The following is a 23,203-nucleotide window of genomic DNA, read 5'->3' as shown; positions in this document are numbered from 1 at the left end:
GGGGTTTCACCATGTTGACCAGGATGGTCTCGATCTCTTGACCTCGTGATCCACCCGCCTCGGCCTCCCAAAGTGCTGGGATTACAGGCTTGAGCCACCGCGCCCGGCGGTATTATGGAATTCTTAAGTACATCTGGAAGAGAAGCAGCACAGTAATAGCCAAGAAAACCTTGAAACGAAAGAATAAGAGGAAACTTGACCTTCTGTATATCAGAGTACACTATAAAGTTGCAATAACTAAAAATGTGGTATTGATGCAGAAACAGACAAACAGAATGGTTTGTCAGACAAACAAGAGAGGCCAAAAATAGACCTATAAGTGGGAATTTAGGTGAAAACTTAGGATTTCAAATCATTAAACTATTCAACAAAGGGTATCGGGACAACTGACTTTCATGTGGAAAAAATTATGTCAGGTTCTCACCTTTCAACAAATCCAAAAATAAGTTCCAGATATAGTTAAGATCTAATATTTTTAAAGCACTTAAGAGTTTTAGATAAAGATAATAAGATTTCAAGGGAAATTAATAAATATAGGATTACCTTTTTGAACTCTTAGGATGAAGAAGACCTTCCTAAGCATGTCACATAACTCAGAAACAGTAAAAGTTTCATTCATTAACTCATTCAGTAATAGTGATTGCATGTTCTAGTCTCTGGAATACACCAGTGAATAATGCAAACACCCTGCCCGCAGTGAGTTTACATTTTAGGACATGTAAGTAAATATTTAAGCAAAAAAAATGCATAAGATAATTACATATAGTGATAGATGCCAAGAAGGAAATAAGAGCAGAGTAATAACTGTGTGGGAAGGGTAGTCAGGGATGTCCTTACTGAAGAGGATATTTGAAAGAACTCATCAAACTCTGCAGAGCTTGCTCACACAAAGTGCTTATTTAAAAGTATAGCAGAAGAAAGAGAGTCTAGGCAATTATTGGGAGTCCAAGAGATTCCACGTGCAAGCTCCCCAGCATCCCTATAGTCACTGTACCTTATTTGCACTGTTTGTCTGGATTGAACCACCAAAATCCATGCAAGGAATCTTGGGTATGGGAAAGCTCAAAGCAGAGGTTCACAGAGGGATTTTTATGCCCCCTCTGGCTACATAATCAAGCCAACTATCTAAATGGCTAGCTTATTGAAAAACTATTAGTAAAGAAACTGACCCTGGGGATCAGGAGTCAAGTTTCAGACTTTAAATAGCATGTCAAGGCCAGGCACAGCGGCTCACACCTGTAATCCCACCACCTTGGGAGGCTAAGTGGGGAGGATCACTTGAGGCTCAGAGTATGAGATCAGCCTAGGCAACACAGCAAAACCCTGTCTCTACAAAAAAAAAATTTTTTTTTTTGAGACCGAGTCTCACTCTGTGGCCCAGGCTGGAGTGCAGTGGCATGATCTCGGCTCACTGCAACCTTCGTCTCCCAAGTTCAAGTGATTCTCATGCCTCAGCCTCCCAAGTAGCTGAGACTATAGTTGTGAGCCACCATGCCTGGCTAAGTTTTGTATTTTTAGTAGAGATGGGGTTTTACCATGTTGGCCAGGCTGATCTCGAACTCCTTAGGTGATCCACCCACCTTGGCTTCCCAAAGTGCTGAGATTACAGGTGTGAGCCACTGTGCCAAGCCAAAAAAATGCTTAAAAATTAGCCAGGTATCGGGGGAAGATCACCTGAGCCCAGGAGTTTGAGGCTGCAGTGAGCCATGACCCTACCACTGCTCTCCAGCCTGGTCTATAACCCCATCTCTTAAAAAAAAAAAAAAAAGTTAAGAAAGAAAGAAAGAAAAGGGAATAGGATAGAAGGGACTGATGACAAAATGGAACTTCTACTTTTTCCTCCTTATCTTTCTGTATTATGTGGGCTTACCTGCTGACAATGAGCATACATTTTTGCCTGAGTGTATTTATGAACATGTAAAAATATATGACATGATCCAGTTTTTAAAACACAAATACACACCTGCCACCAGACAGGAATGTGGATTAATATCCTTAAATATTAGCATTAATTATTAGCATTTGTGGATTTATGGGTGATCTGATTGTTTCATTTTGCCTATCTGTATCTTAATTTTATAAAAAGAATATACTATTAGTGTAGTGAATAATTTACATATAAATAAAAATAAATAAGTTACTACTATGTAATTCATAAATAAAGGGACATACCTTGTATCTATGAAAATTGATAAAGAATAAATAAACAGGAAACTCACAAAAGAGGAAATATAAAAGTCTAATAATCTTAAATTCTCTAAATTCCAAAGTACATAGTTTGGCACAAAGTAAGCCCTTAATGACTCAGTAATTTTAATTACTATCCCTTACTACTATAGCAATGTGTACATATGAAATCTGACTGTGGGACCAGAAAAAGTAAGTATCATAGAAATCCATGGAAACCACCCCGCAAAGAAAGTGGCTGAGTCCTGAATGCAAGACAAATGTTGCACAATGATACTGTGTTAGAGTCCCAGGAAAATGAAGCCTCTTCAAGGGCACTCACCAAACCCTCAAGGAGACTGCCAGTCATGTTTCTAATCTGCCTGAGATGACCTCTCTGAGAAGGTCACATCCTTCTGGTGACTACATTGGGAGAATAGCAGAGTGGGACATGTCAGCAATCTCCACTTAGGGCTCTTCTGAAGTTTGCCTTCCTATGAACTTGTGTTGCAAAACAGTGCTTTATTTGCCATAGGAGGAAATAGAAGAAGACATGGAAACAAGATTACAAGGTCATTGGCAGAAGGGTATAATCATGCATTGTTGAAATATGGGGATACATTTTGAGAAATGCAGGCAATTTTGTCATGTGAACATCATAGCATGTACTTATACAAACCTAAATGGTGTAGCCTACTACACACCTAGGCTATATGGTATAGCCTATTGCTCCTGGGCTACAAACCTGTACAGCATGCTACTGTACTGAATACCGTAGGTACTGTAACACAGTGGTAAGTACTCATATATCTAAACATATGAACAGAAAAGATACAGTAGAAATATGATATTATAAACTCACGGGATCACCATGATATATGCAGTCTGTTGCTGAACTCGACATCATTATGCAGTGCATGGCTGTATTATTTTAAGAAGAGGGGCACCCTACACTCCAAATCCCCATCTCTCCTCTCCCCCACATCTTATCCATTCCTACCTTCCTAAGAGTCTCATCACTGAAGAGAAACAGACCCCAGGCAGTTCAGTCTACACTCCAGCCAATACAGTCTACACTCCAACCAATACAGCCTTGAGAAGTAAGCAGAATGTTGTTTTTATAATGTTTTATTATAAAAGTAATACACAATCTTCATAGAAAAATAAAATAAAAATCATCAATAATTTTATCACCCAGAAACAATCACTTTTAATCTGTTGGTAGAGGTTAGTCTGTTTTAACATTTCTGAAATCATATAGATTTACATGATTGTTCTCATGTCACCTGTAACAAGCATTTCCCATGTTGCTACAATCTGTTAATAGCAGTGGTTTGATTAATTGTATTGGCTATGTGGATGTGGAACAGAAAAGTCTTGATGTCAAGAAGGGCTGAGGCACAGAAGGGGCAGTCGGTCACCTGGGACGATACTGTCTGTGACTTTCAGGACAGGGAGCTTCGGACTCAGGTAGACGACTCTGGAAGAGTTCTTCTCTTTTGGAATGGCAGCATCTCTTTGTCCTCCCCAAGGGGAATTTAGGCCAGGAAATACCAGATCTTTCCCTCTCTGATTTTCTTCTCAAATCCCAGGGCAAGACAATGGAGACTAAATACGGTTAGGGTCATCAGGCTCTATTAATTCTTCCGGAACATCTGGGTGCATGAGAAGTGAATAGGTGATTGTGTTCTCAGCCTAGAGAAGGAAGAAACCAGCAGTGAGGATCCACAGGGAGAGCCTAGGGAAGAAGGCAATAGAAAAGGCAGCAAGGGAGATGAGACAGTGAGATGGCTGGGATTACTTACCCCAACTTTGTTAGCCTCGTCAAGATTAGTGGGATTGGCTGCGGGCAAAAAGAAGAGATATCAGCCAGAACACTACTGGAGAAGAGGGCCTACCTGTGCTGATGCTGAGGCTGCAAAACCAGCACCCAAACTACAGCCAAAGCAAGCATCACGACCCTGTCTCGGGCCTCAAGGCCAAGCCCTGGGCAAATACGGCCTCACTGATCCACACTTGGGGCAGCCCAGCCACAGAATTCCCCACAGGCCACGCTGAAAAAGTAAAGCCGTCACTTGGGCCACATCCTTTTCATGGAATTGCTGAGCTTTCCTAGAAGCAAACCAGGCTGCTTTGGAATCTGAGATATTAGGGAAAATGCTGGGGGTAGGGGTGGGGAGGGGGGTGCCTGGTGTTCAGTATCAGAGTGAAGTAAAGTCCAGATTTTTGTTGACCATATCAGGGAGAGAAGGCTGAGAGTCATTTCCACTAAATGTAGTGCATCTTTGTTGGAACTTGAAAAATTTGGTACTCTGTGACATTAAAAAGGAAGAGAGAGTGAGGGAGAAAGGGAGAAAGGGAGAAAGGGAGGAAGGAAGGAAGGACGGACTTTCTCTGGTTAGTGTCGGAAACACACAGAATTTCCTCATATTTTGGCATGAACTGACTTAGCCAGTGTGAAAAGCAGCCTCAGTATCTGAAAGCCACATTTCTCAGGAAGTTGGGAGGAGTCTGAGACAATGCATCTAGTCTCTTCTCTCACCCCCTGAATACAGAGAGCATTTGTTGCCATGCTCTAAATTCTGCAGCAAACCACATTCTGAATTCCCATTCTAATACATTCCCCCCAAATCCGAGCAACCCAGCTCTGTCTTTTGGGAAATCATCAGCCCCGTTGCCTGGCTGCATAAATGCCTTGTGAAACATGCTTCTGTCAGTATAGACAGAACCGCACATCAAGGCGACTAATCCAGTTGCTTGAACTTCTTTTTTTTCCCAGATCTGCTTTGGCCCTGGTGTGAACGCAGGCTGGTATCCCCTCTGGGCCGGGCCAGCGAACGTGTGACCTTGCTGAAAGCACAGCTGGAAGAGTGCTATTTTGCTCAAGCTCTCAAATCTGTTGGCTCTGCTCTGAGTCATACTCCAGCCATCTGAGTTGGGGTGTTTCAGGGCCTCTTTTTTCTGCCTGTTCCTACTGTCTTGGAGGCTCCCAGAGAAAGCCCCAGCGTCCTTTGTGCTCTGACTTTAACCACAGTCTGGAAGTTGCCTGGCATCCTCCTGTTCCTTTACACACTCCCACCTGGGCCAGGGCTTCGATAGCCCCTGGCTCTCACAGTGTCAGACCTAGAAGGGCTGAGAGGTCACCCCGGCCACCCACTCATATCCCCAGTGAGGAGACCGAACCCCATCAGGGAGACTATCTTGCTCAAGGCTCCAATGTGTGAGGGGGACAGAACCAGGCCAAAATTCAATCAACCTTGAGTGCGTGGGCATCGGAACCGAGCTTTGCCTGTAGGTTAGAGCCCACTAGTGCTCCTAGTCCCCCAGAATTTTCTCAAGCCCAAATCCCCTCTTAGTGTTCCACAGGGAGCTGAGCCTGGCCACTCTGCCCCATCCTTCCACAGAGGCAGACTCCTCAGCAGATGGAAGGGTTTTCAGGCCTCCTCCTTTTCCCCCTTAGACTCCTGCCTCCCACATCCGATTGGTCTCAGCTCTATAGCCCCTAGCCCTCTCCTTTCCCAGCTCTGCCAAAGCTCCTCAGAAAGACCAAAGTATCTCTGATTTCCTGCTCTGGAATATCCCCAGAAATTTGGACATAGCCCTCTCCTCTGTATCTGGGACTGATGTTTCACTTCTCATCTCCACTGAGGTCCTCCTCAGGCCCGGGAGTTAGACTCAGAGCTGACCAAGTGATTCGAGCCCCGGCCACCCCCACACCGCTGCTCCCTCCCTGGCTCCCAGCTGAACTCACACAAGCGCTTTCTTGCTGGCTCCAGTCCAGCCAGCAGCCCTGGTGAAGCATCACCAAATCCCTGAGACAACGCTGTACTCACCTGGTTTCTCAGGGAGGGTCTCTCCCATTTCCCTGCGCTCAGGGTTTCCTGGGAGAGCTGGGAGGGGCACACAGGAGGTTAGTATGGTTATGGGGTGGGGTCTGAGTCCTCAGGACCAATGACCCAGGCCAGGATTAGATGGGACCAGCTCAGGACTTCCCTCCGGCAGATGCTCCTGTCCTCCCACCCCCAGCTCCCCTGCTCAGGGACTGCTCCCACCCGGAAAAGGGCTGGTCCGGAGACAGAATTCAGCTCATCCGTGGGGACACCCAGGAGTGTGAGAAAGGCCATAGTATGGCATCTGTCTGAGGCTTGCTCTGCCTTTTAAAAACACCCCTGTGTCTCAGTCTCTCTCTATTTCTTTGTATTTACTTATCATCAGTAACTGAGGTCCTGGCTATGAACCGATTGCGAAGTGCTTTGTGAGGTGTTAGTGGGATTATTTCTCTTTCTCAGCAGCTTGCAGCACCCTCTCTACTCCCTCCTCGACCCCCATATGAGCCGCACCCAGCCTGAGTCCCTGCCTTGGCCCCGTGCCTAGAGAGTCCTCCTTCCTAGCCAAGCGCTGCCCTCTCACACCACCTCCTCCATAATGGCCGCAGCTCCTGTTTGTGTGCTGTTACTGCCTGCCAGGCACTCATTCATCCCCATGGCAATCCTGTGAGGTGAGTCCTGTTAGTGTCCCCAGTTTCCACATGAGACAACTGAGGCACAGAGAGGTGGAGAGGCTCACCTGGGTCATGCAGCTGGTACACCGTGGAACTAGATTTGAACCAGGCAGTCCAGCCCCACTACGTGCACACGCCATCACCACACGACGCTGCTCCCCCTAGACCTTCTTCAACTTGCTGGGCTATGAAGCCTCTTCTGTACTCCTATCCTAGGCTTTTCATGTCCCTATCATTGTTCTTATCCCATCTTATTACAATGACGTAGTTGTACTTCTGTCTTCCTCAACAATGCTGAGAACTCCCCAAGAGCAGGGACTGGACTTCATCTTGGCATCACCCACCATGTCTCACACGTTGGCTGACACATAAGCCAGTTTGTTCAAGTCTTGTCAAATGAATGATCTGATAAATGAATGAGTGGCTATAATACAACATGGGCCTAGATCTGAATGTGTATCTAGCCCAAAAAGAGGGACTCTGGAAATGTTTGGGTTTAAGGCCTGGGACACGTGGAAACTGATAACAAAAGGGACCAGGAGGAGCTACAAACCTGAAATCCGCTTTTTCCTGCAGTAGATCAAGGCCACTACAGCAGCAACAACGGCCACTACAGCAATCCCAGCGACCACAGCTGCAATGATCCCCATCAACGGAGAGCTCATGCTGGGCACTAGGGAAGACAGGACGGGCAGAGAGTACTTAGGATGGGCAGTACTCTCCTTGTCCCACCTTCCTCCTCCTCTAGTGCTTGTCACCCAAAGCTCTTCTGTGTCTGAGTCACTCACCTGTGCAGCACTCACTACAACCCCAGCCTCATCCGCACGGGGTTTCCGTGGCTGGACTTGTGCCTCCTCCCTACCCAGGTTTCTCCACCAAACTAATTAATGCACATTAGCGAGTGGGCAGGAGCAGAGGGAAGGGCTCCCCTTAGCCCTGAGGGGCAGTGGAGAGCTGAGTCCTCCGAGGCAGTGGGGAGAGTGGCCCCATAGCTTCCCATAGCTGGAGGCATCATTTCTCTATGGAGCACAGCCTTGAACAGCCCACGACATGCCAGGCTTCTGGAGTGAATGGCTATACCGTGAGCCATGAGAATAAACGAGGGGAAACTCAGCTCTTAAGAATGCCCAGGGAGCTTAGGGACCCTCTGCATCAATGACAGAACTCTGCTTCGCTGCCATCTTTAGTCTGGGGCCTGCATTTCAAAGTGGAACAACAGCCTGGCCACCTATCACTGGATGCTGAGGGCTCCAAGCTCCTACCCCTACTCCTGGCCAATACTTAGCCAGTCTTCCCCACATCCCTCCTTTGCTCCAGCACCCAATTTTGCTGCTGTGGCCTTTCTCAGATCTCCATGTAGGCCCATGTGACCTTAGCCCTGTCCATCCCCTCCTCTCTCTCCCTACATCTTGGCAGACTCCCCATACCTTGGACAGTGATGGTCACAGGCTTGGAAGAGCGCAGCGTGTGGCCTACGGTTCCTGTGCAGTGGTAATCACCACTGTGACTGTGGTTTGCTTGTGGGATGGCAAAGCTTGTGTCTAAACGGGAAAATTTCTTGGATTTTCCATTCTGGAAGAATGTGACTTTGACCAGAGGCTTGTCTTTCCAGCTATGGCACCTCAGCATGATGGTTTCTCCCTCCTGGAACTCCAGCCTAGGGGTCTGGATCGCCAGCCACTCTGAAAGATGGAAAAAAACCTAGAGGACCCAGGAGGTCTTCGCTTAGCTGTGAGACCGAGACCTTCCTCACTGGTGGGACATGATAGGCAGAGGGAACAGATCAGGTTTGAAATCAGACAGTCCTGGACTCTAATGCTGGCTCTATCATTTATGAACTCTGTAATCTTGGGCAAATTAAGTCTTCTGAGCCTCAGTTTCCTCATTTGTGAAAATGGCACAATAATGTCATATATCTACAATAGCCCCTAGCACATAATAGGTGTTCAGGACACACTCATTTCCTCCTTCTCCCAGGAAGGCAGCTGCAGGCCTGTCCTGCCCAGCAGGCTCTGCAGGAAGAACACGAGAGACCCTAAGGTGCCATCTCTTCCATGTCAGGGAGGGAAGGAGAAATCTGCATATCCCTCCTGATATGCAGACCCAGGAGACTGCATATCAGGATGACATGCCTTTGTGGACAGTAGAGTCACGAACCTGCAACAAATGTGACCTAATGAATGCTACTTGATAAATTTACTTGGGGAATATTCATAAATGTGGAGCTTCTCTCCAGCGGGGTCTTTGTCTAAAGGCAGCAGTGTCACCAGTGGGTCATTCGTGTGCTGTGTACTTTTGAAGAAAATTTGCTATTCAGGTGAAGAGAGAGGACTAAGTGAAAAGTAACAAGGAAAATGTTCATCATCATCTCATTGTAACTTTGCTTTACAGAGAGCCACTTTTCATTGGGAGCTTTGTAAGATCATCAACCTCTCCAGCAAAATATTTATTAAGCCCTCCCCAGTTTCAGGTGCTGGAAATCCAAAGATGGATAAGACAGAACTTTCACCTCAGGTTGCCCACAGGCTGGTGGAAGAGAAAGAGAAGAACACCCAGCACCGTGAGAACGTAGAGAAGGGGCACAGAGGGTGGGGATTCCCTGGGGGCAGGGAAACGAGAGGCGTTTGGTCCCCAAGGAGCAGGTGAGGAAACAGAAACACAAGAGTTAAATGAATTCAAGTTTGTGTAGTGAGTCATTTCCAGGGCTAGGATGCAGTGGTGGTCTGTGTGTGCTTTTCAATTCTGCCATTAAAATGGAAATGGGCTTTATGCAGTAGGGATTTCCTTCTGCTTCGCTCACACTTGGCTGCCTGTTTGTGGCCTTGTCACCATCTTCTGTTCAATCAGGACTGAGGCAAAAACCACCACTGATATTTGCTGAGGAAATTTTGAGGAATATGCACCCCCAGCATGCATGCTAAGCAAAGGAGGTGGGAGAAATGGGAAGCATGTGAGCAACTCACAGCAATGCTTCCCACGAAGCAGGCCACCCCCCTTTCCTGTCAACCTTTGCCTGTAAACAGATTTCATCCGTCCTGGCCCTCCCAGGTCCACCCCAGGGCCTTCCTCCACTGACCGGAAAGCACAGTCAGATGCACGGGGTCACTGAGACTGGTCCGGCCAGTCTGACACCTGTATTCCCCGCTGTCATTGTTGTTGGCCTTGAAGGTGTAGCTGGGCTGCTTTTGGGTGGGGATGAGATTTCCACTGTGGAACCACTGAGTGGAGTCACTCTCAGGGCTGTGAGCCCCCTGGCACGTCAGAGTCACAGAGTCCTCCTGGAGCACGTTGATCCAGGGGGGCTCGAGCTTCAGCACAGCCTTCGGGGAAGCTGCTGAGAGGCAGAGAAAGGAGGTAGCATGAGGAACAGGGAGCCCAAGAGCCTGAGCAGGCCCTGAATCTCAAAGAAGCACCTGTGGTCTTACTGGGGGCACCACAACCTGAGTCAGGTCCAGAATGGTTCTGCAACTGAAGGCAGTTGCTTTTGCTCATACATCCCACCACAGGGCCCCAGGGAACCCAGGGACTCAGACTGGGCAACAGGGAAAAGGGACGGAGCGGGCAAGAGAAACACCCTAGAAACACACATACTTCACCAAGAGGTATCCTCACCAGTTCCTGCTCTCTCCCACCAACCTCCCCCACCGCCACACACACACACACCCCATGCATACATCCTCTTTTGAGACTAACTTTTCTCCCTGATAAACAGAGGCATTTGGATACTAGTGGGTAACTTTTCTCCTGGGCTGGCTGAAGATAAGTGGGGGGTCTGGTGGAGATGGCAGGCATGGGAGTCAGATATTAGGTTTCTGTTCTGACCTAATGTCATTCTGCATCCTTTTAAAAAGAGGTCAAGATGGTCTGTCCTCACACCCAAGCATGGTCGAGCCTCTCTGGCCTCAGAAGGATAAAGAGAGAGGGAGAAAAGCTGGAAGGCCAGTCCTGGGGTGATGGAGGCTGAGTGGCACAAACACAAAAGTGGCCAGCAAAGTGTAGCCAGAGGTATGCAGAGACCGCTGTCTGCCAGGCAACAGGTCTTGACGCTCTCAGAGACATGTACAGTAGAGGATTTAGCAACACAGGGAGACAACATATGAAGGCCACGTGATTTTGCATGTGCCTGAATTTTATTTGGGGAGAGGAAGCTCTTTGTTTTATTTGGACAGCAGCAGGCAGTTGAGAGAGAGGTCAGAGTTCTCATTTTCTGTGACAACTTCCCCATGGCTACCTACCACTTGCCTCCATGGAAGGAGGGAAAGGAAGCAGGAAAGCAGAAGAGGGAGCAGGAGATCTTTCAGGAGCAATTGCCCTTTCCTGGCCCTGACTTGGTACTGGGCTCAGTTGCTGGTGCATTTAGAGCACCTCCAGACAGGCCACTGGCAGGAGAGGAAAAGGGGGGCCGGGGGAAGGAGAGGCTGTGGGTGGAGTACTTACCAGGTGTCCCAGCAACAGGAGCTGTAAGACAGAAAGCAAAGATCAGCCCACAGTGGAGCGTCCGAACTGACACCTGCCCCCACTTTGGCCCAGAGACTGCCCAGGCCCAGGGCACCCTTCACCTACAGCACGGCCCTCACCCCATATCCCCTGGGACTGCCTGGATGAGCTGCAGTTTCAGAAGAACTGAGAACACCTTCCCAATAGCATACGAAAATGAAATAAAATTATATAACACCCCCATCCACCTGTTTTGTGACATTTTCCTTTGGCTTACCCCTCTTGACTGATTAAAATAAAAAATACCTCTGGAAAGAGGTCTCTGTTGGGCTTTACATATGATTTATGCATCAGCATAAATAATTTTCCTGGAGTTTATCCTGAGAGCAAGATTTGTTATTTTGTTGGGAGGGGGTAGAGATTGCACAGATGATGCATGATCATTGCAGAAAAATAGAAAATACACAGGAGCAAAATATTGTCACCTTGGCATATATCCTGTTGGATTTTTTTCTGTGATCTCACACACACACACACACACACACACACACACACGCTGTTCACATACATACATAAGTAGCAAATGAAGACATATTCTAAAAACTGTTCTCTAACCTGATTTTTCACTGAGCAGTGCAAGTTCTACTATCTGTTTCTATGTTGTCATTTTGTTTTATTTTATTTATTTTTGTCGGGGAGGGGCTGGAAGAATAGGGTCTCACTCTGTCACCCAGGCTGGAGTGTAGTGGTGCAATCTCAGCTCACTGCAACCTCTGCCTCCCAGGTTCAAGCAATTCGCCTGCCTCAGCCTCCCAAGAACTGGGATTAGAAACCTGCACCACCCACCTGGCTAAGTTTTGTATTTTTACATATAGAGACAGGTTTCACCATGTTGGCCAGGCTGGTGTCGAACTCCTGACCTCAAGTGATCTGCCCACCTCGGCCTCCCAAAGTTCCGGGATTATAGGCATGAGCCACTGCGCCCCGCCCATGTTGTCTTTTTAAATGGCTGCACTATATCCTACTATTTGGCTCTCCTGTGATCTATTTAACAACCCTATTGCTTGGCATTTAGGTCTTCCAGGTTTTTGCTTTTAGAAATATCTAATACAAGGAGGAAGAGACTGCAAAAGGACACAAGATCTGTGACTTCATGTGGGGGAAGGGGATGCCACTGAGTGAAGAAAAGAACTTCCCTAGTGGAGGCAAAGTGTGGGCCTGGTGGGTAAAGATTTGTGAGTACTATTATTGGGTAAAGAAGCAAAGCTGGGTTTTTAGGTGAATCAGAGCCGTGTGTGTGTGTGTGTGTGTGTGTGTGTGTGTGTGTGTTCGTTTGTCCATTGCTGAGGGTTTTCTCTTGCATCTGGGCTAAGAGAAAGTCAAGAAGCTTCTAGGTGCAAGTATGTTTTCAGGGACAAAAGCATGGAAGGAAATGGAAGCAGACCAAGGGGTGAGAAGGGGGCAACGTGGAGAGAGTGTTGGCTTCAAAGTTTAGAGAGCTGGATTCTGGTCCCGATGCTCCCATGTCTCAATATATACACTATACACACTTGGACCAATCACTTCCTTCCTTTGCAACCCAACATTAATCAACAAATCCTGAACTGGCTTCCTACTGTCCTGCAATGCACGCTGAGTCCACCTAAGGGAAAATAAAGTAAGTCTCTACCCCCACTGAGGACAACACTCTAACGGTGGAGATAAGCACATGTGTAATCTGATGTCAAAGAGATGCACTTAATGCCGTTAGAGGAATATGGATAAAATGCTATGGAAGTTTAGAGAAAGAAAAGATCCCAGAGCTCTGTGTTTGGGAGGGTTTGGGGTTCGTAAGGAGGGAAATCCCACAGAGAAGATGGGACCTTCCAGGTTCATCATGGACCTTCCAGGTCTGTTAGGATTTCAGCAGAGAGGGAAGAGGTATTCAATGGGAAGGAGCTGCAGGTACTTGGCAACATTCCCAGCAAGTTGCAGCCTAGCTTCTACTTGATTTCTGGTCTCTCCTCAAGCATTTCCAATAATAAGGGACTAAGCAGGAAAGGAAGGTAGAAGTCATACTCTGGAGGGCTCCTAGTGCCAGGTGGTGTGACAGTGGGGAAAAAGCACATACTGAGTTTAAATGCTGACTCCATTAATGCTAAGTGACCTTTCACAAATTATTTAACTTTTTCTCTGCTTCAGTTTTCTTGCTTGTAAATGAAAATGACAGCAGTATCTATTTCATAGGCTTATTGTAAGGATTAAATGAGATAATACAGATAAGGCATATAGTGAGCCAAATGGCACATGGTGAATTTCAAATAAATTTAAGTTAATTTTTTATAAGTTCACTCCTTGGTTCAGTATACATTGGCAAGTCACTTAGAATTTTCAAATTGGAGCTGAAAGTGCAGTGCCAAATAGATTGGAACAGGGTAAATTCCAGAGAGATTAATTAAGAAAGAAACTAATTGTGATGGAAGAATGAGGTCAGAGAAAAAAAAAAAAAGAGAGATGACTGCAGTGATGCAGAAGATGTGGATAATCTATCAAACATCTGGCCTCTTCATAACTTGAACTACTCATAATTAGTAAATTTACTTTCTTTGGAGATGAACGTTCTTTTCTCAAGTACAGCTCACCAAATAATCTTTGACCGTATCAAGAACCCCGAAGCATCCGTCTTACCACTGTCTATCCTTGAGCCCATGTTTGCCTGCACCTCCCACCCACCCCCATCTAGCTTGAGTTCCGTGAGGCATCATTATAATTACCTCTTTGCTAATCCCCTTAACCTCCTTGCCTTTCTCTGTCTCCACCAAATGCACCTGTACTCTCCATGCCTTTACTTGCTCAGCTGCGTGTTACTGAGATTACCAGACAAGAAGGCAAATTGTTGACGCAGTAAATTTACGATCACGGCATTCGAAAGGACACAGAGCTGCCATTGTGGCACTTTCCTCCAAGAAATTTGCTCTGCTACTCTGAGTAGTGACGTTCATCTTTTCCTCATTCCCCAAACTTTCCCGTCCCACCCTCTGCCTCCAGCCCCTCTCATTTTTAGCTTTTTGCCTTTCCTCATATTTCACAGAGAAAACAAAAGAGGTTACACGGAAGATCTCACGTCATCCCCTGACTAAATCTACCAGTCTATCTGCACCTCTTCCTGAGACAGATGCAGTGTCTCTTCCTGAGAGAGAAAGTACCTCTCCCCCTGCCTACGGTCAGTCTCAGCGCAAGTACGCTGACCCCATTCCCTTCAATCCTCTCAAGGATTTCCCTCTCTGTTATTTACTTTTTCTTCTGCATCACCAGTTACTTCCTCTTAGCCGGATCTTCCCATCAATGGTAAATTTATTTTAGTATCTTCCATTAAAAACAAAAAAACTGTTCCTTGACAATTCCAGGTACTGCCTCGTTTCTCTTGTCCTTTTTTTTTTTAAAGATGAAGTCTCACTCTGTCACCCAGGCTGGAGTGCAGTGAAATGATCTCAACTGACTGCAACCTCCACCTCCTAGGTTCAAGTGACTCTCCTGCGTCAGCCTCCAGAGCAGCTGGGATTACAAGTGTGTACCACCACGCCCAGCTAATTTTTGTATTTTTAGTAGGGATGGTGTTTCACCATGTTGGCCAAGCTGGTCTTGAACCCCTGACCTCAAGTGATCCACCCACCTTGGCCTCCCAAAGTGCTGGGATTACAGGCTGGAGCCATCGTGCCAGACCTCTCTCGTCTCTTTCACAACTAAACTTCTCCATTGTTTTTCTTACATAGGCTGTCCTCATTTCTTCTCCTCCCATTCACTAATTCTCTACAATATGGACTCAGCCCTCAGCAGTCCTCTAGAACTTTTCTTGTCAAAATCACCAATGGTTTTGTGTTTTCATATCAACTGGACACATTCTGTTTCTCTCCCAGTCTTCCGCATGTCAATGTCTGTCTTCACTATCCACCCAGCTACACAGGCCAGAAACCTGCAAGCCATCTTTTAACGTGTCTCCCCAAAACCCGCCCCTTCCACACCAGGAATTCTTGTTGATTCTCCTTCCAACTTAGACCTTGAACCCACTAACTTCTCTTCACCCCCATTATAGCCGTGACGGCTCAGGTTAGGTCACCATTAGCTTTTTCCCATATCTCAATTTGTCCCCTCACTTCTTATGTTTCCTCTACAATACGTTTTCCACAAAGAAGTTAGTTCCTCAAAAAAAAAAAAAAAAGAAACAGATGATGTCACTCCCCGGCTTACAAGCCTCTAGTTGCCTTTCTTTGCTCTTAAAATGAAATGGAAATGGCCTATAAGCCCTACCCAATGGGGTCCGTGCTCACCTCTCCAGCCTCACCTCAGATCCCTCTTCGATACTCGTTGAGCTCCATTAACGCTGGCCCTCCTGACATTGTTCAAATTTGGGGCTTTTCTGTATGCCAATTCCTCTACCCTGAAATGTGTCCCTGATCATCAAATGGCTAAATCCTTACCGTGTTGAAAGTGTCAGCTTAAATGTTACCGCCTCAGAAAATTGCATAACATTCTGTTTAAAGTAGGCTGCTCTCTTGTTGTCCCACAACTAATCTTATCACAATACACTGTTTACATCTTCATAGCCCTTTTCAATTTGTACTTATGCCTTTTTGTTTGTTTACTTATTGTTTATATCCCTCAGTAGAATATAAATTCAAAGACAGCAGTCGCCATTTAATTTTATGTGCCATTGCTCTGGCAATCATTCACTGGTGGGAGATAAGGGAGCCCAAAGTTGAATTGACAATAGGAAGTGAAGAAGAGGAAACAGATGCAAAAGAAGTTTAAGTGGCAGAGAGAAGTTGGCATCTAATAGAGGATGGGGGTGATTTAAGTTGGATAACTAGGAAAAGGGTGGCTGTGCTTAGGCAAATACAAATGCAGAGGAAGAAAAACATTTGTAAGGAGAACATGATAAGTTGGATTTTGAATATGTTTTGTTTTTGGGCTGGTGAATCATTTTAGAGGTGCCCAATCATCAGTAGAAATATAAAATTATACTTGACAGAAGCAAGCAAAAGAAATAGGTTTAGGAGTTATTGACTTAGAAGTAGTACCTAAAAACCTGAGTACATAGGATTGGCAGGAGGGGTGGTGTGGTGAGAGAGCGGGTCAGAAGGAAGAGGAGGAAGAGGAAGAGAGAGAGAGAAAAAGAAAATGATGAAGAAAGGAGGAAGAAGTCACTATTTATCCATTCCATATTTATTAAATATTAATAAATACCAAATATGTTCCTACCCGATATACGTATTGCTTCACAATAAGTACATTGACCTGTACTTCCAGTCAGGAAAGCTGTCGGTCATGTTCACTGATAAGTCTCTAAGTCCTAGAACAGTGCCTACACATAGAATTTGGAGAATCAGCAGGAGCAAAGGTGGTAAAAACAGGAAGTGCAGTGTACATACTGCCTGGCCGTAGAAGATCCATTTGCGGTGCAATAGGGAATACCGTCAGCAGGGGAGAATTAGAGTTTTTGCAGTAGGCAAGGGAGCAGCACGGAAGGCATGTATGAAGTGCACTGACACAGCCATAGCTGGACCTGAAGATGCCATGGCCTTCGTGTACGGCATGGATGCAGGGGAGGGGAGACGGGAGCAATCAAGACTCCATCAGAGGGTGCTATAAACATTGAGTTATCAAGTGATGAAGACCTAAATGTGGAAGCCCCCATAAGAATGGAGAAAAATGGGGTAAATCTTTGATGACTTAGCAAAAGGGAAATGGAAGAAAATGCCAAAGATCTTTCCCAGGAGTCTTGCCCAGGTGGCTGGCACATCGGCGGCACTAGTAGCAGAGATAGAGAAGTGCATCACTTCTCTATGCCTGGGCATCCCATATGAAAAATGAGGTAGTTCACTCTACCTTCTCCTCTACTCTAATCCATCCCATCCCATTTGCAGGGGAATACTCTGTCTTCCTGACCTCTGCCTCCTGCAGCACAGTATCATCTTGCATTGATGGCCAAGAGCCGAGGGCCCCCAGAGCTGATCAGATTTCACTAGCAATCATAGCACACGACTTGGATAAGTGGCAGTATGCTGTCCTCTGGGATGTGAGGGTGGAAGCCCCAGGAATTGAGCCTGGAGAGATAGTCCTGGCAATAGGTCTCCCTGCCTGGCCTCCCCTAGGCTTTTCCAACCATCCAGCATGATCAGTCCCTGTCCCCTGCCCAGCAACTGAGAACATGGTCAGAAAAATGCCCTCCATGTTGGTCTAAGACCCTGGCTTTCTTGCTGATCAGATTCAGGATCTCCCCTTTATGGTCTGTGTAGTAAAAAGAAGCATGCATGATTTCTCTGGTCCCGCAGCAGATGACTCCGGACTTACCCATGTTTGTGTATTCTCAGAGCCCCTGTTCCCCCGATAACCCAGATCTCCCTGTGCTTCTGCCCAGGGGAATATCCTTAACACATGAAGACAATGGGCTTCTGCTGCATGAAGTGGTTTCAGGGGCACAGAGAATGGCCACCGTCACCTCCTTCCAAAAAATGCATCTTATAACTTCCTCCCTACCCTTTATCTAAGGCAGCACTGGACCTACTGCCTAAGATTTGGTCTCTTATGAAACACAAATTTCAAAGAAGGCAAACACTCTGGCCATTCATTTGTCATTCGAATGTAGGTTACTAGACTTCTCAGAGCGGGTTCTGATGTGGGAAGCAACAGAACGTCAAAAGGCTGGGTGTTCAGTGAGATTGGGTAAAAGACATTGAAAAAACCCCAAACTCTGCCACATTGGATGCCTTTCCAAAGCCAGCAGGATTATCAGGGATTCATCTTCACCAGCCTGCCTTCCCTCCTCTGGGTGTGCTGACAGGCTTCCCATGCCACCCCGCATCCTTGCCCAGGCTCAGCCCCAACTGAGGTTCCTGCTCCTCTCTCCCTCCTGGGGGCCCTGACTCACCTAGGAATAGCACTGCTGTCCAGAGAAGCATGTGGCCCCAAGTCTGGGGGGACTTGCAGTCAGCCCAGTCACTCTCACTGGCAAGGACAGGTAAGAATGACAGGATTTCCATCACCTCCCGGAGTGAGCTGGCGCCCACAGCACAGCAGTCACAGCCTTCTCTCCAAGCTTGGCAGATTCTACCCCAGAGGGCAAACAAATTCTGGAGTCTGAAAGAGGAAGTGAAAAGAAACGTTCTGTTTTATCATAGGCTCCTCCCTTTCCACCCTCTTTCCTCTCAATTGCTCCCTCCTAGAAGATTCAGAGCTTCCCAGAATAAATCTGGCTTAGCCCATGTTCAAATTCACAGAAATTTTAGAAACTGGGGAAGCAACTCCCTTCTTCTTCCTCTGAGGCCACAGCTGGCCTGGGTCTCTGGGAGAAAGAAGGAAATGGTCACCAAAACTCAGCTCAGAACCTCCTGTCTCCGTCCCTATCCTCCTGAAAAAGGGTGGTGGAGGACAGCATGCACCAGCAATCTTCTAGTATTTCTATTTTCCTTTGGAGACCCAGGCACTAGAATCTGGACTCCTCCTGAAATTGAGCATGGGGGCTCCAGGCCACCTACCATCATTTAATTTTCTCTATTATCATAATCTTGGACTCACTTTTGGGTTGTGGGACAAGGACAGGGAGGTATGTCAGGATGGCAATAGAACGATCACACTCATCCTCATTATTCCCCTGCCATCATTCATTCTTTTACTTATTTATTCTTCCATTCAATGAATATCCCAATAAAGATCTATTGAGCACCAATCTGTGCCCTGGTTTTTTCTCTTGGTCATTTTTGCCCTCCTCATTTCTATCCCTGTTCTCACTGGAATGGCATGGTGAAAGATCATGGGCTTTGGAGCTGTGTTAAGTTTAGGTTTGAATGCCAGGTGGCTTCTCAGAGTTTCAAGTTCCAAATCTGTAAAAATGAACATTACTGCTCCCACCATTTAAGCACAGTTTTTCAGCTTCAGCACTACTGACATTTTGGGCCAAATTATTCTTACTGTGAGGACCTTCCCTGAGCATTGTAGGATGTTCTGCAGCTTCCCTGGGTTCTACCCGTTACAGCCCAGCTGTGAAAATAAAAATGTCTCTAGATATTGGCAAGTGTTCCCCAGGGGACGAATTGCCCCTGGTTGAGAGACAGTACTACAGGTTTTTGGAAAGTAAAATCGAATATGAGGGTTAGCAAATGATCGGTACATCATGGGTGTTGGGTAAATGCTAGTTTCCTTTTCTTGCATTCTGTCATCATCCTCATCACCATTTGTTTACCCTCAACATCTCCAGAACACAAGTTTCTCTGGAATCTCTCTTGGGGCCCTTTCCTTGGGACTCTTTCCCAAATGCCCTCTCAGGAAGCAAGCGGTAAAACTTAAGGAAATGACACTATAAAACCTTGTTCTTACACTCTGTGGTCTACAGAAACCTTCAACAGCCCCACCCACTCTGACTCATGCTTTTACTACAGGCCCCATCCTTCCCCCAAATCTATCTCCAGCTTTTATCTAATTTTTATGTGAAAATTTTATATTTTCTAACTCGAAATCAGATACCAAAGAGCTGCCATCAATACTTTATAAATACCATTAGAAACAAAGGCGTACAACAATATACAGGTAACACACTAAGAAACCAAAATTAATAGGTACTATGTAAGCATATGAATTCTTTCTGTAAAACAAAGGGTATCTGAGATAGGTCTCAGTTAATTTAGAAGTTTATTTTGCCAAGGCTAAGGACATGCCCGGAAGGAGACAACACGGAATCACAGAAACAGTAGGTGGTCTGTCTGTGCCTTTTTCCAAAGATAAATTTGAGGGCTTTAATATTTAGACAAAAAGCAGGCCAGAGGAGAAAGAGAAAGTATGGTGATCCACATGTTGTAAGGGAAAAGAAGCAGGTAGGGGAATAGTCAATTACGTATTGCCTTGCTCTCAGTAAATCGGCACTTTATGTAAGATAAGGTGAAAATAAGAGTGACCCGTGGAGGTTTTTTGTTTTTTGTTTTTTTAGCCAGAGTCTCACTCTGTGGCCCAGGCTGGAATGCAGTACTGTGACCTTGATTCACTGCAACCTCCACCTCCTGGGTTCAAGTGATTCTCCTGCCTCCTCCTCCCAAGTAGCTGAAATTACAAGTGTGTGCCACCACACCCGGCTAATTTTTATTTTCATTTTTTGTATTTTTAGTAGAGCCAAGTTTTCGCCATATTGGCTAGTCTGGTCTTGAGCTCCTGACCTCAAGTGATCCGCCTGCCTTGGCTTCCCAAAGGAGGCCTGGGATTACAGGTGTGAGCCACTGCACCTGGCCACCTGTGGAGATTTTTAATCTTTTATCTGCAGTTATCTGCTTAGGAGTGAAAGGAAAGTCAGTTTCTTGCCTGACTCAGCTTTCAGTTTAATTTTTTTTTCTTTTGGCATAGTGAATTAGGGTCCCGAGTTTTTATTTCCTTTCACATTACTGTGGAGGAGGCACTGGACTCACATTATTTCTACTTTCTACAACCCCAGAAGTTATCATCCCCATTTGCACATGAAGAACTTAGCTTTCAGAGAAGTTAAAATGATTTGTCCAAAACTACATGGTTAGTAAGTGGTGGAGTCAGAATACAAAATCAAGTCTGCCTGATGCTGAAGACTTAGGTTTTCTACAACGCTAAAGGAGCTTCACAAACAGTGTGCAGGGACCGCCTGCATGCCTTGTACGAGTTACCAGCACATGGAACTAACGAGTGGCTCTCAGTCCTAGGATTCTCAGTCACCCCTGGCTGTGAGCTGCCTCATTTGTTTACAACTTTACTTGTGTGGTTTTCTCTGTGCCACGACATAAAAATGGTCAGGAAGTCCTGCACAGTGCACAAGATACTTCCCTGAATTGTCTCAGGATCCAAATACCACTAGTGCCATTTTACTGAGATAAAAGAACCAGACAATATCTTTTAGATGACTTATTAAAGGAGATAGTCAGAGTCAGGTAGGGCATTTCCAGGGACATTAAATCAAAACAGAAATGAGTGTCTTTTTCACATCATAACTGGGAAAGGGAAAGCACAAAATACAAGGAGATAGTTCTAAAACAAAATGGTTACAAATAGAGGGGCACACTATTTATAAAAACTGAAATAATGCCAGTCAGAAAGGAAAATTCTTGGGCGGAGCGTGGTGTCTCATGCCTGTAATCCCAGCACCTTGGGAGCCATGGTGGGTGAATCACTTGAAGTCGAGAGTTCAAGACCAGCCTGGCCAACATGGTGAAATCCTGTCTTTATAAAAAATAGAAATTAGCCAAGCGTGGTGGCACAAGCCTTTAGTACCAGCTAATCAGGAGGCTGAGGCACAAGAACTGCTTGAACCCGGGAGGCAGAAGTTGCAGTGAGCTGAGATCATGCCACTGCACTCCAGCCTGGGCAACAGAGCAAGACTTGTCTCTAAGGAAAAAAAGAAAGGAGAATTCAATTCTTTGAAAGGGATGATTTGATATAAAATGTGTATTCTGGAAATGGGAAAAGTATGAATAACTCAAAAATCTTGAGAACCCACGATGAAAACGCTTGGAGATAGACCGAGATCAAAAGCCTCATCTCAACTCTTACCAGCTGAGCAATCTTGGATATATTATTCATCTTTTTCTTTCTTTTTTTCTTTTTGACAGATTCTTACTCTGTTGCCCAGGATGGAGTGCAGTGTCATGATCTCAGCTCCCTGCAACCTCCGCCTCCTGGATTCAAGTGATTCCCCGGCCTCTGCCTCCCGAGTAGCTGGGATTACAGGCACCCGCCACCAAGCCCAGCTAATTTTTTTGTATTTTTAGTAGAGACGGGGTTTCACCCTGTTGGCCAGGCTGGTCTTGAACTCCTAACCTCAAGTGATCTGCCCTCCTCAGCCTCTCAAATTGCTGGGATTACAGGTGTGAGTCACTGCACCCTGCCTATTCATCCTTTTTAAGTTCTGTTGTCTCATCTGTGAAACAGAGATTACATTAGTACTCACCTTATAATGTTGTTGTGAAGATGAAATGAGAAAATCCCTAAATAATGCTAAACACAGAACCTGTCATATAAATTGTCTTTATCATTAGTATCATTAAAAGTCTAGAAGAGTCTAGTCTCTGCTTCCAGTTGGGACTAGTGTTTATAGACCCACTTTGGGAAGGTAGATAAATGCTATAAACTCAAATGGTTCCATTTTACATACTCTCAGATTTCAGCCACTTGATTCCTAAGTGCACTCTTTTCTTTTTGTTCTGCTTGGTTGAATTTCGTTTCTCTTCCTCTTAATATTCTGACCGCAGGCTCAGTAAATCCCTGTGGTTGTTTTCATCAATCCTGTCTACAGTTTCCTCCTTACCGCCACTTCCCCCTAAGCTGAGACAGCCAGGCACTACAGTCAGCTGCCAATCCCAAAGGAGAAGAAAGCCGGGCAGGGAAGGCAACCACCAGGAAAACAAACAGAAAGAATGATTGACTGATGGAGGTTCTGGTGGGAGAGGTCTCGGCCAGGACTAAGCATCAGCATTATGTCCTCAGGAAATTCAGGTCTTTGTGTTAAAGCGTCATCATCTCTAACAACCTTTTAGAAATGCAAATACCTGGCCAAGGGCGGTGGCTCATGCCTGTAATCCCAGCACTTTGGGAAGCTGAGGTGGGTGGATCACCTGAGGTCAGGAGTTGGAGATCAGCCTGGACAACGTGATGAAACCCCATCTCTACTAAAAATACAAAAATTAGCTGAGTGTGGTGGTGCACACCTGCAGTCCCAGCTACTCGAGAGGCCAAGGCACAAGAATTCCTTGGACCCGGGATGTGGAGATTGCAGTGAGCCAAGATCATGTCACTGCACTCCAGCCTGGGTGACAGAGTGAGACTTTGTCTAGGAAGGAAGGAAGGAAGGAGGAAGGAAGGCAGGCAAATGCCCTAGGCTATGTGGATCTTTAACTTCAGAGTGTGAGTTTGTTCACTGGTCACTTTTCATTAGAGCAGCAGTGTGCTGAAGAGTTTTGATAAAAGGAACAACGTGGGAGCAGAGCTCTTTGTGAGACTACCAAGACTCTTGACAAAATCAGGGTTTTAGACAATAAAGGGCTATTTATCACTGAAAACCTAAGTTAGGAAGGGAAAGAGGAGACGTTGTTTTAGACCCAGCTACGCCACTGTGTG

At 45.9% G+C, this 23,203-nt stretch overlaps 1 protein-coding gene across 4 annotated transcripts; it reads right to left on the bottom strand.

The window, feature by feature from the left end:
* Positions 1 to 2,668: 2,668 nt before the first annotated feature.
* On the bottom strand, positions 2,669 to 18,211 carry FCGR2B (Fc fragment of IgG receptor IIb). 4 transcript variants are annotated; one of them, XM_017515114.2, is made up of 8 exons: positions 18,012 to 18,211; positions 11,105 to 11,125; positions 9,744 to 10,001; positions 8,095 to 8,349; positions 7,221 to 7,340; positions 6,000 to 6,056; positions 3,972 to 4,009; positions 2,669 to 3,861 (listed from the first exon to the last, which is right to left on the bottom strand). In XM_017515114.2, exons 1-8 carry the CDS (start codon positions 18,121 to 18,123, stop codon positions 3,775 to 3,777), a joined length of 948 nt encoding a protein of 315 aa, XP_017370603.1. In that variant the 5' UTR covers positions 18,124 to 18,211; the 3' UTR covers positions 2,669 to 3,774. The 4 variants fall into 4 exon arrangements, with proteins under 4 accessions (XP_017370603.1, XP_017370604.1, XP_017370605.1 ...); XM_017515115.2 differs by having other exon boundaries at positions 9,744 to 9,998; XM_017515116.2 differs by lacking the exon at positions 6,000 to 6,056 and having other exon boundaries at positions 2,672 to 3,861.
* Between the last annotated feature and the right edge of the window lie 4,992 nt (positions 18,212 to 23,203).

This window comes from Cebus imitator, unplaced genomic scaffold (assembly GCF_001604975.1).
Source record: "Cebus imitator isolate Cc_AM_T3 unplaced genomic scaffold, Cebus_imitator-1.0 Scaffold541, whole genome shotgun sequence".
Lineage (NCBI taxonomy): Eukaryota > Metazoa > Chordata > Mammalia > Primates > Cebidae > Cebus > Cebus imitator.
This window is presented reverse-complemented; position numbering and strand designations above follow the sequence as displayed.

Coding starts and splice junctions, on each gene's coding strand:
- FCGR2B (XM_017515114.2), bottom strand. CDS start 18,123: ATGGAAATCCTGTCATTCTTACCTGTCCTTGCCAGTGAGAGTGACTGG. Junction 6,057..7,220: donor CAGGAAAAAGCGGATTTCAG/GTTTGTAGCTCC, acceptor TGCCCCTCCCAG/CTCTCCCAGGAAACCCTGAG. Junction 3,862..3,971: donor ACGAGGCTAACAAAGTTGGG/GTAAGTAATCCC, acceptor TTCCTTCTCTAG/GCTGAGAACACAATCACCTA.